Raw genomic sequence first — 15,183 nt, 5'->3', positions numbered from 1 at the left:
GTATATGTGGGGCGGATCTATCAAAATAGGGGCAAGACCCTTTTTGGGGTAGGGGCGTGTTTGTTTTGGTGATTTTAAATATTAACATTGGCTTCCAGAAATTGCTTACCCCGCCTTTAATGATGCACAGTGCTTAAAGCCACGTTAAAATTAAATGTTTACCGCCACATGAAGCTGTTAAAGTATATAGATTGAGGATTTTCTAGAAGCAATGATACAATTTGTGTAACCACCCTAACAAAATGAGAGCTGAAATGTGGTACTTCATTCACTAAAATAAGTTTAATCTTACCATATCCAAAAACTCTCTCACTCTGCTATTATTTAATAGATTTAATGCACTAGAATTTTATTGAATAGTATGTGCAGACACGTTTTTAATTTAAATATTAATATTAATCACGGATTTATTGACTTTTAATGCACCTCATTTCAAAATGTACAGAAATACGTGCTTTCAAATGTCCTTTTGTTAAAATTATTTCATTTATTCACTATACTATTTATTACTAATGTCTCATTTCAGTTTGGCTCTAGTTTTGTATTTATTTCAGTTTACATGAAAAGGTTCATGTAGCGTGGATTAATTCATATACAGTGTAAATCCTCTTCACTAAACAAGTAAAAAAGAAGTTTGAGAATGTTGTCGGGAGCGGGGTGGTGGTGACGTTGAAGGCAGGCGACCGTGGTGGTGTAGTTCGTTTATTGCCTAAGTTTAGCTTTTTAGTTCTGACGCTTTTATTTAGGCTTCAAAATTCGTCAAAATTATATTATTTTCAAGATTATCTTTATGGACAAAACGTGCAAGTTTTACGAACTATGACTGAACAGAGCTTATTTTTTGCGATAATCCAAAAGCCTATGGAAAAATCTGATTGGCTTTTTTTTTCAGACAAACACTCAGATCCATTCAGATTTGAGACAAGCATTTGAAAAGAAGTTTTTGAAGGTTTTCCCTAAAATATCCAATGCTGACGTTCCATGGTAAAACTTATGGGTTTTTTTCTATTTTCAATTTTTTTTATTATTATTATTATTATTATTATTATTGAACCAAATTTATTTGGACTTCATCATGAATACCTATTACCAGCAAAAAAATGACAACATAAAGCCTCTTACCAGCAAAGAGAAGAGTAAATGTGATGACAAGTTGGTAAACAGCATGACCCAAGATGTTCTTCATCATAGTTCTGGAAATGAGTGGTTTGTCTCGTCCGTAAGGTCTCCTCAGCAGGAGCGATTCTGTTGGTGGTTCCGTTGCCAGAGCCAAAGAAGCCAGTGTGTCCATAATCAGATTTACCCACAGCATCTGAACAGCTTTAAGTGGAGAGTCCTGCAGACAAAACAAACTGAAGTGAGACTCCACAGAAAGGACATCACTACAGTATTGTCATATGTAATGTAGTTAGGCAGGGACAAAACAAGTCTGGTCGGCCCCATATTAGCCAAAGCCTGGCACCAGTACTAAATAGCCTCAGAATGTTTGTGTAAATATAAAATAGTTCTGTTATTATGGCACATTATGATGAATTGTCTCCCACAACCACCAAATACTCTTGTGTCTATACTCCTGAAACCCAGCAATTTATTTTTGTCTTCTGTAGTAGACTACATATGCAAATTTTAAAGTCATGATATATATTTTTTTAAGACAAAATTTTTGGTGATTTGGCCAGGACAACTTCCTCTCATTTGATTTTTAAATCGGTCTGAAATATATAGTACGTTTTAAATAACAATTTTTTGTCTTAATATCTAAGGAAAGAAACCAATTACATCTATTTACTAATTTACTATTTACATATACTTATATTTATATTAGCAGCACTTCTTTTACCTGTAGTATCTAGCCCAGACCGGCCTCCGGGCCGCATCCGGCCCTCTGGCTATCCTTGACTGGCCCGCATGAGGTGATTTGTGAATTAAAAGTCAATCGCAAATAGGTGTACGCAATACAACTGCACTGCTTTTATTTTCAAGGCAACAGCTTTGTTTCCTGATAATGAAACAACTTAAAATCAGTTTGAAACTGATTTTATTTCTGTAAACTCTTAAAAACAACAAAACATTGCTTTTGTAAAATAATGAAAGCAGGACGCGCTTTTTGCCATCTCTGAAGCTAGAGCACATCAGAAAACCGAAACTCAGCGTACGGCTGCCTCACAGACATGTGAAATAGGCTATATTTATAGAAAGTTTAAAATGTCTACCTTTAAACGAACCAATTAAAAACAAAATCGAGCGTAGCGTTAGTTCTGGCAGGTCACGTTAGTCAAGCTCGCATCAGCTGACTCTCAGCTGATCCCCATCTAGCTATAGAAATATGACACCTATCTAAGCATCCATATATAAGGTCTGTCAGTATTATCAGCAGTTTTTGCATTGCTCATTAGCAAATTACCCTCCTCCATCCCCAACTCCTCTGTCAGTCTTCTGATTCCAGCCTTCTGATTCTCTTTTGAATCAGACAAATTCAAAAATGTGTACATAAAATTACTGAACTTCTTAACAAATCTGCAATACTTTTGTTGGTTCTGTTCTGTTTACCCTGGGGGGTTATCGCTGCTCTCCCTGCTCTCATCCACGCTAGGCTGCATGGATGCGCAGGGAGTTCTTGCCCAGAACAGAACCATACCGCCAATCCAAACTATACGCTAATTGTCAATCATCTTTGACGATAGTAGTCCTGACAGAAACAAATATTTCCTGATTGTTGTAATCTGTATGAAGGTTGCATTTCTCTCTAAAGGAATGTCCAGAATTAATAAATAATTAAATATCTCCTTTTTCCCCAACACATTCATAATTATTAGGCGACTTTTGCCTGTGCTTGGTGGCAAACTTTATACGTGTACTTGAGCGTTGAATATATTGAAGCTCATTGGATTATTAGCTATTATATAACTTTGCGATTAGTTAATGACTTAAATGAACAACTAGTTAAGTTGTTGGGGCAGCCCTTTTAAATACCAGCTAGACGTCTCTGTTAAAGTTTTTAAAGCATTTTAGCTACGCGTTTCCATTGTCGGATAAATTCCGCTTTCAGAACTGTCATGTCTATAACAGAGAGCTGTCCGTCCGTAACATTGATTTTTCCTCTTAAAAACAAAAACTAATTTATTTAATAAAAAAAGTAAATAGAGTATGTAGGCTATATTTTATGGTGTGAATAGAGTGGTGGAACTATGATGTTACTTTGTAGGCGAAAACCCGGAAGCGAGTTAGCATTTTAGCACTTCCGGTTCCATCATCCCAGAGTCAATGGGTTTTTTGAATGGGATTTTGGTTAAATCCCTTAAATAAGGTCCGTGGTTTACACAGGCTCAATATACTTTCACGTTTTATTCTACGACATAAAACACACCAGTTACACCCCACTCGTGATTTTTTTAAAGCTGTTACGTTTCTTTAAAAAGACGGTTGCTAACAAGTTGTTAAATGGGACAACAGGCGCTGTCGGAGACATTTAACGTCATCACGCCGAGCAGGAACTCATTCTAACCCGCTTTTACAGTCTCGTGCTCTTTTGGATTAAAATTCATCCAGAGTAAATAATTATCATGGAAAATGTTTCTAAAAACAAGTTTAAAATTGGTCGGAAACATGGTGGTGGTGACGTTGAAGGAGAGCGACTGTAGAGGTGCTGTAGTTCGTTTATAGCCTAATGTTAGCTTTTTAGTTCTGGCGCTTGTATTTAGGCTTCAAAATTCATAAAATTTGTATTACTTTGTCAAGATTATCTCGATGGTCAAAACGTGTAAATTTCATGAACTATGATTGAACACAGAGCTTATTTTTTGCGATTATCCAAAAGCCTATGGGGAAATCCTATTGGGTTTTTGTCGAGGGAACCAGTTTCATGCTAACAGCCGATCCGCCTACAGAGTGACGTCATAGTTCCCCCACTCTATAGCCAACCCTTTCCATCCTGCAGACCGGCTATTGTTGCTTCTGGGCTGTGCATTGTAAATCACAGAAAGTCTGCAAAATACGTTGTCTCCCAAAATTTTGGGTCTTTTTTTTTTTGTCATGTCCGTAACGCATGTGTATCCTATTTTCCTCATTGTTTATAGACGGATACTTTACTGATGTCTGGACTCTATTTTCAGTGGTTTAGAAAAATATAAAGATATGGTTCAATATAGCTATTGGTAATGAATACATTTTATACAGGGCCTGAGTTTCGGTTTTTAAACTGGGGGGGAACTCCCCCCTTACATGGGTCACATGGGGGGGGGGGGATTTAAAGATTATTGGGGGCAAATAAATTGACACATCGGGCTAAATTAATCATCTTCATTTATTTAGGCTATGTCTACAGTTTTTAATGTATCTTGGTTTTCAAAGAATTATAAAAAAATTTGTCATGCTCTCTTTCAAATTGACATTAAGAACTGTATTAAAACTATATATTAAGAATCACTGTATTTGTATATTCCAGTTTCAGTTCAATTTCTTTGTTTTTAAAAAAAACTTTATACAAAATACACCGTCTTCTCGCCATTGCAACATGGGTCGTTACGTGAGAGATGATGACGATCAGTGAACGGGAGTCTATTTTCTTATGTTCATTCATGTTAACTTTCGATAAAATGCGCATTTTAAGATAAGGAGATGATGATTTACTCGCGCTTCGCTGCTGCTGTGTTGAGTCGGCGGGCGCGCTCTATCCACTCACACACTATAAAGAGCAAAACAGCATTTGATGTTTGAATTTCGGGATTAAAATAATATAATTTGGAAGCCGATAACATCTTCACAAGCAACTCATTATGACACAGAATATTAGAGCGCGTTACACAGCCTTGTGTGAATCAGTGCGACGCGGGCCACGGAGAACACGCCGATGCTCTGCTACAGGACTCAACGACAGAGAAGGCCGGTGCAGCGCTGTTTTAAAAAAAAGACAGGCTGTTTGAACCAGTGATTTATTTTTTTTCGCGTCTGTAGATGTATTTAATCCGAGATGAAGCAAATATATTTGTGCGGGAATTTCTCGCATTATAAAAGTTAAACTTGCGGGAATGGTTTAAATTATGCGCGATCCCCACAATCCCGCGCCAAAATTCAAGCCATGTATGAGAATGTATGTTTCAGGTTTTGACTGCGAATGTCACGTCCATAATCTTTGAAATACTTAATTTTTTGTTCAAAGTTGTGATGGTAGTTTTTGAAACACTGCAAAAAAATATATATATATATTTTTTTTCAAAACTGTTCATTAGCTAGTGGTATAATTGTGCGCTCCACATTTTCATTGTATGATTGTAATGTTCCATTTACTGTTTTTTTATAAAGAGATATATTGGGAAATATATTGGGCAGAACTGAGTTAAGTGTATTCTTCCAGCCCTCTGCAACCGCCCAAGTTTCTCATGTGGCCCCATGGGAAAATTAATTGCCACCCCTGATCTAGCCTGATTTTTTGCATTTTATAAATGACCTGATGTGCTCTAAATAGGACAAAATAAGAGTATGAAATATCAAAATTGTCAAAATATGAAAATTATTATTAGATATTCTCCCCTCAAGATTCATGTTTCTTATATCAAAACACTAAAGAATTAGATAACATAAACCTATCTGCTGGGTCCCAGGAAGTTAAGTCAAACAATGTAAATTTACCTGTGTGATGCAGGCTCCAGTGAAAGCAACAATCACAGCCACCACATTGACAGTCAATTGAAACTGCAGAAACTTGGAGATACTGTCGTAGACATTACGCCCCCACATCACAGCTTTGACAATGCTGGTGAAGTTGTCATCGGTAAGAATGATGTCAGAGGCCTCCTTTGCAACATCTGTGCCTGCAATACCCTGTAAGACAAAGAAAGCAACTGCTTTTTAGAATGCCTTCATAAATATCAGAGCAGTCTACTTCATGAATAACTGCAGATGCAGGTTCATTCTTGGGAATGGAATGGTTCTCGTTAAAATGAAAGTTGAAAAAGAAAAACTAACTACAAATCAAAAGAATTTTAATTAGCCCTTTTCTTGGATTAGGATGTGTTTTATATTAAGACATTTAAAATAAATGAATTTTCCGAGAAATGACAAAAGTGGAAGTTATGTGGGCGCAAACAGCACAGTAAATTGATGACCCAAATTAAACCATATCTTTGACAGCCTCAGGGTGTCTATTTATGAAACAATTTACTATGCCTGCCCTCATCCTAACCTAATGTCCTTCAATCGTCAGTTAGCACAATTGCACCAACTACTGGCTTTTGAACCAGCCACTATGATATATTTAGATGATATATAAAGTGTTTGAGTGAGAAATATGAATTGCTTGGATTTAATTCACTGCATATAAAATGAATTTCTGAAAGCACATTAATTATATCATTGCTTAAGTTGTGGAGTCATCTGAGCAACAAGCAGGGGTCAACCACTTATAAGCTAGTACAGCATGTTGCAATGATGCCCTGAGGCATTCTGGCTTGGTGCAGAGCAAGAGATACTGGGCAGGGATTAGGACGCAACCTCTACGGTTATTAAAGTTATTTATGCTACAGTATATCATTGGCTGCCAAAACGAACGAGCCGGACACTCATCTGGCAACTGTCTCTCACAATAAAGTGACAAAACAGCCATTTTAAAAGCAAAACCAAGTGGTCTAAAACAGAATAAAAAATTGAGACTATATATGCACAATGCTTGGATAAAACCAGTATTTGTCAGAAAATCATCAGTGGTACGATTATAGGGGGGGTGGGAGTGGGGGCATGATTTACCATAGCAAAGCCAACATCTGCTTTTTTAAGGGCAGGACCGTCGTTAGTGCCGTCTCCAGTCACAGCCACCACCTGTCTTGTTTCTCCAACTGTGCTATCAATGATGCCTAAAAGACAACAACACAGGAACTGCCTCAGGGTAAACCAAAAGATAAGTGACATAGGGCTCACAATAACGAGAGAAGACACCAGCTCCCCTCCAGTGGGGTTTCAAACACTTTGCTATCAGTGAAAGTGTGGACTAGAAGCTCACCCAACCATTGGTAAAGAGCTTACCTTTAACCAGAGTGTGTTTGTCTGTTGGGGAGGAACGAGCCAGAACACGCAATTTGGGCCAGACCTTGTCAAGACGCTCTTGTTCAACCTAAAGATAAAGGCAACACTGAAATAAGCACTTTTCATGTTCACTTAGACATCTGCAGATAAAGCTCTGTAGCTCTTTACCTCTCCTTTGTCATTGCGAATCTGCTGGTTGAAGTCTTTGCCCTCCATGCAGAGAAAGTCCTCTCCAGGCTGCAGGATTCCACATTTGGTGGCAATGGCACGGGCTGTGTTGATGTTGTCTCCGGTGACCATACGGACAGTGATGCCTGCTCGCTGACATTTAGAGATAGCCTCAGGAACCTGCACACGGGAAGAATAGAAGGACCATTATTTGGCTTTGTAGAACTTTGTCGAAACAAGAACACACACACACACCTATTAACAGGACAGCACATTCCAGAGAAATTTGCTCTTTTCACTATCTGGGACTGTAAAATTAATTAACGACCAGCTCCTTAACGTCTCACGAGACCCCTAAAACAAAGGATATAGGTGTGGAAAAATCTGGAATGTATTTAAAACAGGACTTCACGGTTGTTTCTTATCACTTAAGCATAATTCAACCAGAAACAGGACGAAGACCTTGGCATCTGGAAAGGCTCCAGCACAGACCCTTCCCTGATCTCCTGACCATTAATGCATAAATTCAATTATGTTATCAACCAGGAGAGACGGTTTTACAACCGACGTCCGAGCTAAGGAAATCTCCAGATCTCCACAAACGTGATATACTCATGACCCCCGGACAGCTCCCCCTTTCGTCCTCCCTGCATTCCAAAGGAATGCGTTTGTTTTCCTTGTGCAAAGAACACCCAAACTTTTATTGACTCTCTGCCCACAGATATTCCTTTATTCCTATTTCTATTAAAACAATATACTCAATAGACAATACATACTAACATTGTATCTTATGTCTTTCATATACTTGGTTAGAAGGTAGCATGTTAATCGATGCATTAACCCATGTAGTATATAGAATTAAGGTATGTACTTTGTGTATGCTAAATACCTGTTGTTTGAGTTTGAATGAAAGCTAGTTGCATCAGCAATAATTTGGTGTGGATGAAAGTTGACTTATCATAATGTGTGATTAAAACACTTATAGGGATCTGCTAGGACATATTCTTCACGGAAAACTGAGCCGTGCGGGGCGGGGCTCCGCCCTACAGAAACACTTGTGATTGGATCAAACAGCAAAAGGGAAACAAACTTCCTAAGAGCGTCATCACTCCACAGAGAAACCAACCAATTGCAAGAGGGTATTCCCCGTGACATCACGCTACGACGACACATCAGCAGCCAATCAGCACCCGGGGTTCCCTCAACCAGGAAAGGAACGGAAACTCAACTTGAAGCAAGTAATATCAAACCAATCTCCGTAATTCTGCTGGAAACTGGTTGAAGTAATTTAAGAGCAGAGACAGACAAGTTTTCTGTTTGAAATTCCCTCAGGGCAAAGTTTTCAGTAACTAGCAAAAGAGTGCTGGTTTAAGCTTTCTTCAAGTTCATTGCCTGCGATGTGTGTGTTTGTGTGTGTTTACGTATTCTGTTTTGTGTTATTTAGCTTAGTAGTATGGTAGAGTAGTAAAATAAACTTTGATTTTATAAAGGAATCTTTGTCTGGTGCTGAGTGATTTTCAAGTCTTAAACTATTTGCCAAAGATTGCGTGACCTATGCTCAAAATTACCTAATCAATTCTGTGTTATTATCGTGGCCACGGGAATAACACTGAATTGTTAAGAGATAACATACTGATTTTAACGCTTGCTGGACAAGTCGTTAATGAGGTATCGTTAACAAGGTGTAAGTTAGACGTTTTGATTAATATCGATTAATCATGTAAATATCAATATCGAATCTTAAGAATAGATTCCCTAAAAGCTAAATTAAAATAAGGGCTAATCCTTTACAGCTTGATTCAAAGCATGCTGAGTAGCGTAACAACCACTACCATATCTGTATCCACTCCAGTGTTAAATCTGGGGATAAATAGATTTGATAAATGGAAAAAACATAAATAAATAAATGCATAAATAAAACACAGATCAATGCAAAATAGTCTGGATAGGAATGGATCAAGCTATGTAAGAAAATCCATACAAGAGGATTTAACAATTACTTAACGGCAAAATATATGATAAATAAACAGCTAATAATGTAATTCCCCCCATTTTTTTAGTCAGGCAATGAAACAAACTCAAAAAAACAACTTAGACAATGTTTTTTTTTTTTGTATAATAGTCACTAAAATTATTACATTAATGTTTTCTGGACTATGTACAGTAAAATAATGTGTTGACTATGCCATCTTTGTATTAACGTTTTTAGTGATTAGTGAATTAGTGAAGTGACATACGGCCAAGTATGGTGACCCATACTCAGAATTCGTGCTCTGCATTTAACCCATCCAACGTGCACACACACAGCAGTGAACACACACACACCGTGAACACACACCCGGAGCAGTGGGCAGCCATTTATGCTGCGGCGCCCGGGGAGCAGTTGGGGGTTCGGTGCCTTAGTCATGGTATTGAGGGTGGAGAGAGCACTGGACATTCACTCCCCCCACCTACAATCCCTGCCGGCCAGAGACTCGAACCCGCAACCTTTGGATTACGAGTCTGACTCTTTAACCACTTCCCCGACTGAAAACTAAGATGACGGTTTTAACTTCATTTTAACCGGGTGCAAGGAAAAAAACTCATGACTAGCGTAGCCTGATTCATTAACAACCAATTTTGAGCGGATTCTTGTAGTGAATCATTTAAAGTTGTTTATTAAATTATTAGCTCACTCATTAACACAACATCTGACAACGTCACATTAAAAAAAAAAAAACAGTAATGAATCATATGTAATAAGTGTTTTTATATACTAACAAGCAAGACAAATTTCTCCCTCAGTGTCATTACTGGCCTCAGATCAGCGAGAGACGAGGACACTGCAATCACTCTTGGCATCCTATCAGCTCATGGTGTGTGTTATGCGGTAAGGGGTACCGAAACGACTTAACACATGAAGGGGCTGGATCCAGAGGTTTTGTGTGTGTGTGTATGCTGGAGTCCTATGTAATTATCCACACTCAGTCTTGCGATGAATCACACCATACCCGTAATTAGAACCAATAAGCTCATTTATTTAAAGATAATTAAAAACCTCCCAGTGTTTCCATGGATAGAAATGCTGCACAAGTGATGCATGTAAAGAACATGTTGTATGATTCAGAGAAACTTGTGTGCATTAAAAAAACTCTAGACTTGAATCTCGTCTCGCCTGCGACAGCAGAAATAAACTGAATAATCTACAGATGGCTCTGATCATTACTGCAAGAGTCATTTTTACTAAGACAAAAACATTCAAGCCCATCTCATTATCGCCACATGGCTCCACGATTTCATTTCAAAGCTGAAAATGGGCTAGTGCCACTGTCATGCCTTAGCATAATATTGCCCTCGTCATCAACTCAAACCATAAGACACAAGCTTTTTTATTAGCTCAAAGCGAGCTTACTGTAAGAGAAGCAACTATGCAAGTTAGATAGACTCTAGTATTTAAGACTGGGTTAAAAGCAGGGCTTCTGGCTGTACTGTGAATGGAAAGAGGACGATGACTGATTCAAGCAAGCAGCAACGGTTCTACGCACCATTTAATTTACAAAAATTTAAATTTCCAGGACTTTTTCAATTTGTTTATGATTACTCATGATTACTCGACAAGGACTTTTAAATATAATCTAATATGAAATCACAAAAATTCATTTCTACACAATGAAATATTTACGATCATAGCAACAGGAAAAAACACACATATTCAGTAAGGAAATTTACTTGACCTTTTTTGTTAACTTTCACGACAGACTTTTTCATGATAAATTCCCAGGCTAAAATTCACCGGCTATTCTTTTTGTACCCCTTGCTCTGCTGGTGCTAAGCTGACATGCTTAACAGATAAAAATAACCATATAGCTGTAGACATATAGAAAGGATGATTTTTAATCACACCGTAGAAGGGAACAGAGATAAAATGGATCATACCACTCAAAAAAGCCTGCAGGAATCATTTTAACCTGAATATCAGTCATGTGTTCCATTACAGAATTATATATGACACCTAATATGAGGGAAGCTGACGTCAATTCTGCACTGATCCAATAACAATCAAAAACAGCACGATCGTCTGTCATGTACTTATTTGACCATCTTTAGTGGATTTAGGTCAGTTTGTCCCTCCACCAATGAGGCTATTCATGTCCACACTTTCACATAGTGCTTGACACTCTGCAAATAATCGTCACATGATAATCACGGTCAATACAATTTCATTACATGAAATGTGGTGGGTTGCCCCAGTCTTGACAAGCCGCCCCCTAATGCTTGTCATGTCTCAATATGAACGGAGGCCTGAAGTATACAAATCTCCAGCCCATGTGAAGCATGTAATTTCTGCACTATGGACAAGCGCAACACTACTAGCCAAGAGAAAACTGGACAATTTCGCTCACCTCATGACGAACAGGGTCTTCAATGCCAACAACACAGATGCAGGTCAGGTCATTCAAAATGTCAGCTTCATTGTCCCAGTCTGGCTCTGTTGTGAATTCCCTCATGGCTATGCAAATGGTCCTTAACCCAACACAGGCCATTGGCTCGATCACTTTCCGCACCATCTCATCACGATCCTTGGCCTTGAAGGCACGTTGCTGGCCTGAAGCATCAATGATATGGGAACACCTGACAGAAAAGAGAAAAGTTTAATAAATCACTCCAAACTACAGTTACTACATTTTGCTTTACAGGAAGATGATGCAACAAAGGAAAAAACAGAGGAGAAATTTTTTGGACTGAAAGTTATAGCATGTTTCTCACTATATCAAACTCCTTTACCTCTAAACAAAGATTAAGTAAAATTTTACTACTTATGATACGACCCCTTTAAGAACTTGAGAATGAATTTATCATACTTGCGCAGGACAATCTCAGAGGCGCCCTTGCTGTACATTTGGAAGCCGGGACCACTGGTGTTCTTTAGTACGGTACTCATGCTTTTCCGAGAGGAGTTGAACGTGTAAACCTTATAAAGTTTTTCCTCAGGAACTTCATCTCTAATAGGCTGATAGTCTCTCTTCAGGTCCAACACCAGACCAAGAAGGGCACACTCAGTCTTATTTCCTACATGCCTTGGCAGACCTCCCTCCTTCTCTGAAGGCTATGGGAAAGAAAGTTAGATTGTAAATAACAGGTAAGAAAAGTTCACAATTTATACATTAGATATTGTCCATCAAAAAATGTGAGTAAACGGAATTGATTACATGACATATGGCAATTATTTTATCAAATTAATTGCATTTAATCACACATATTGATGTTTTCTGAGACAAAACCCCAAAATTTAAATAACTGAAACATTGTGGCAGAAGAGCAAAGCACTGAATAGACATGACGACATATAAATGGCTGCAGAAGTCCATATATTGTTTGAACATAAGTTGTTCTCTGACTGACGACAAACAATGCTTTGCTAACGGTTTGAGTTGTCAATCTGTTTGATGAAGCCTAAGAAGTAGTTCAGACTACTGTCATTTTAGGATTATTTATATACAACAATTAATTTTTAGTAATGTCATTTTTTTATTTTACTGTCTACAGTTTCGGTAATTTATTATTTCAGTTTTAGGCCAGTTTTTGTGCCCCAAATTTAGTGCTTCAACAAAGTTAATTGTTAAGGCAACCTTTCTAAATTTTGTGAAGCGTTTCATCAAATATATTTTATTTCAGCTTAAGTTAACATAAATGTTTTTAATATAGTAGTCTACATTTGACGTGGATCAAAACCTTTCATCAAAGTTGTCCTAAAACCAAAACAATACGTTCTTGTCTTAGGACAATTTTGATGAACTGTTTTGATCCACTTCAAATGTTGACTGTAGTTTTCGTTAACTGTAATAACTCTGGTTCAGAATTGTTGCTCTACACAAGCGGACTAATGTCTATGGGCATTGTGTTTTTCTGCATCGAGTGTAATTTGCACCACATTTAAGACAACACACTAAGTAGTACAACTTCCTTCACAGTACATCAAGTCCCCTGGCGTTTGGTTCCTTTCTGCTATGCTCTGTCTAGCCGTCTTTACTCAAGGAAATGCCTTATACGAATGACTCATACGAATGTCATGACTTATATGAATGTCATTTTGTGCTGTCTGCTCTTGGTAAGTGTGTTTTGGCTGGGGCTGTCTGTGGAATTCTAATTTGACAACCCTATAATTAATAAATAAACAAAACAGCTCATTTATTAATCTGTATCTCATTTGCGTACGGCTATTTCTTACCAGGATCTTGGTAGTGTAGGCTGAGTTTATGGAGATGCTGTTCACCAGTAGCTCCAGAGTCTCTGAATTAATGGCCTCTGGTTCAGGAACGCTTTTATAGTGTGTGTCACCTATGTAAGCCTGCACCACCGTCATGCGATTCATAGTCAGCGTTCCAGTTTTGTCAGAGCAGATGGCTGTGGCATTACCCATGGTCTCACAGGCATCCAGGTGCCTCACCAGGTTATTGTCTTTCATCATTTTCTGTTGAGGAAAACAGGACTTAATGCAGTTATACTTGGGGAAAGGAGTGTACTTTAGCCCTTAAACATAGATGAGCACAAATGTAAAGAATCAAGCAACATTTACTGACTTATATCCACCTGAACACCATTAAGACATCAACAAATTACAGGTTTGATTTGGCAAACTAAACCAGAGACTCTCACCTTGACAGAATAAGCCAGAGAGATAGTGACAGCTAGAGGCAGCCCCTCAGGAACGGCTACCACCAGCACAGTCACACCAATAATGAAAAACTTCACAAAGTATTGAATGTAGATTGGAGTGCACTCTGCCTTCCACTCATGGCCCTGGACACCAAACGTATCAATGACAAAATAAAGGATGAGGATGATGACGGTCAACGCAGACATGATGAGACCTGCCGGAGGAGAAGGGGGTTTCAAAACCAATATGGCACAAAGGGAAACAAAGCCTCCTGACTTGAGTTCATAACAGCTGTGGTCCGATGTGCTCCATCTGAATGTTATTTGATTGGGTAACTGTAGGAAGTAGAATAATTAGGTGGAACACTGCCCAAAGGGACAAGCCTGTTTCCATACTGGGTGACACTGTTTCTTTAGGCAGTAAGTAAAACAAACCTTGTGAACCAAATTAACTCATTTATGGAAATGACGTCTGAAGAAATGTCTGTGCTTTTGAATACATGGCTAATTAGTATAAATATTTTGCTTTAAAGCTGCACTTTGTTTGCTATGGCAAATATGGCAGTCATCTTAGAGTCATCTGATGTAGCTATAGATCATTTGAAACAAAGTTCTCTTGATTTCTCTGTTTAGAAAATAACTTTAAACTAAATACATAAAATAGACATATGTATACAAATGTTTAAATGTCAATACTGTATCTTAGAGCCTTTTAAATCATTAAATTTCACAACATATTAGGAGGAATAATTTCAGCCTAACAGCAATCTAGTTGATTCAAAATGTGAATCAATAAATGTCAATGAAAACAGGAAAATAATTCACAGGAAAAAAAAAAAAAAAAAAATACTCAAACCTACCAACTCTAACATTGTTTTTGATACTGAAGTTTAAAGCAACAAAACATCAACAACAAAATCAAAGCATGATAAAACAAAATCTGTTGGGAAAGTGATATTTAACCATTACAGAGATGGTATATGGTATACGAGTTTATCGGGTACCCTTGACACTCAGTTGTGCGGTTTTCTAACCTGCTTTTCCAATCTGAACAGCTAGCCTAGTCAGCTTGCCCTGCAGGACCGACTTTTCTTTCTTGGTGACGTTGACCTTCTTTTTCTCCTTTTCTTCTTTCTCCTCCTTCTCCTCTGATTCCGCAGCTTCCTCGCTCTTTAGCGGTTGGATCTCCAGAGCAATGCCATCCTGGGTCTTAGCTGTGGAGGTTGATTTTTAAGGAGTGGTTATGGGAACAAGGGAGAAACATGCCAAAAAAGGATGGAGGGAGATGAGAGGCAGGGGGAATGGGGAAAAAGGGAAGAGGGGAGAGAATGGGCAGTTCAGTAACAGCTATAGGGCAAGTAT

At 38.2% G+C, this 15,183-nt stretch overlaps 1 protein-coding gene across 4 annotated transcripts in view; it reads right to left on the bottom strand.

Annotated features, from left to right (window-relative positions):
• LOC306857180 (plasma membrane calcium-transporting ATPase 2-like) overlaps positions 1–15,183 on the bottom strand; it is a 101,230-nt gene that overhangs the window by 17,526 nt on the left and 68,521 nt on the right. For all 4 annotated transcript variants that reach the window (XR_013783075.1, XM_079396956.1, XM_079396958.1 and 1 more), the window contains 10 exons: positions 14,856–15,035; positions 13,822–14,036; positions 13,394–13,636; positions 12,027–12,271; positions 11,568–11,796; positions 7,186–7,365; positions 7,018–7,105; positions 6,742–6,848; positions 5,629–5,820; positions 1,123–1,336 (listed from right to left, as the gene is read on the bottom strand). Coding sequence is in view for 3 of the 4 variants with exons in the window: in XM_079396956.1 (XP_079253082.1) it covers positions 1,123–1,336; positions 5,629–5,820; positions 6,742–6,848; positions 7,018–7,105; positions 7,186–7,365; positions 11,568–11,796; positions 12,027–12,271; positions 13,394–13,636; positions 13,822–14,036; positions 14,856–15,035 (1,893 nt within the window). In the remaining variant the exon portion in view is untranslated. The remainder of the gene's footprint in view (positions 1–1,122; positions 1,337–5,628; positions 5,821–6,741; positions 6,849–7,017; positions 7,106–7,185; positions 7,366–11,567; positions 11,797–12,026; positions 12,272–13,393; positions 13,637–13,821; positions 14,037–14,855; positions 15,036–15,183) is intronic.

This window comes from Barbus barbus, assembly GCF_936440315.1.
Source record: "Barbus barbus genome assembly, chromosome: 37".
Lineage (NCBI taxonomy): Eukaryota > Metazoa > Chordata > Actinopteri > Cypriniformes > Cyprinidae > Barbus > Barbus barbus.
This window is presented reverse-complemented; position numbering and strand designations above follow the sequence as displayed.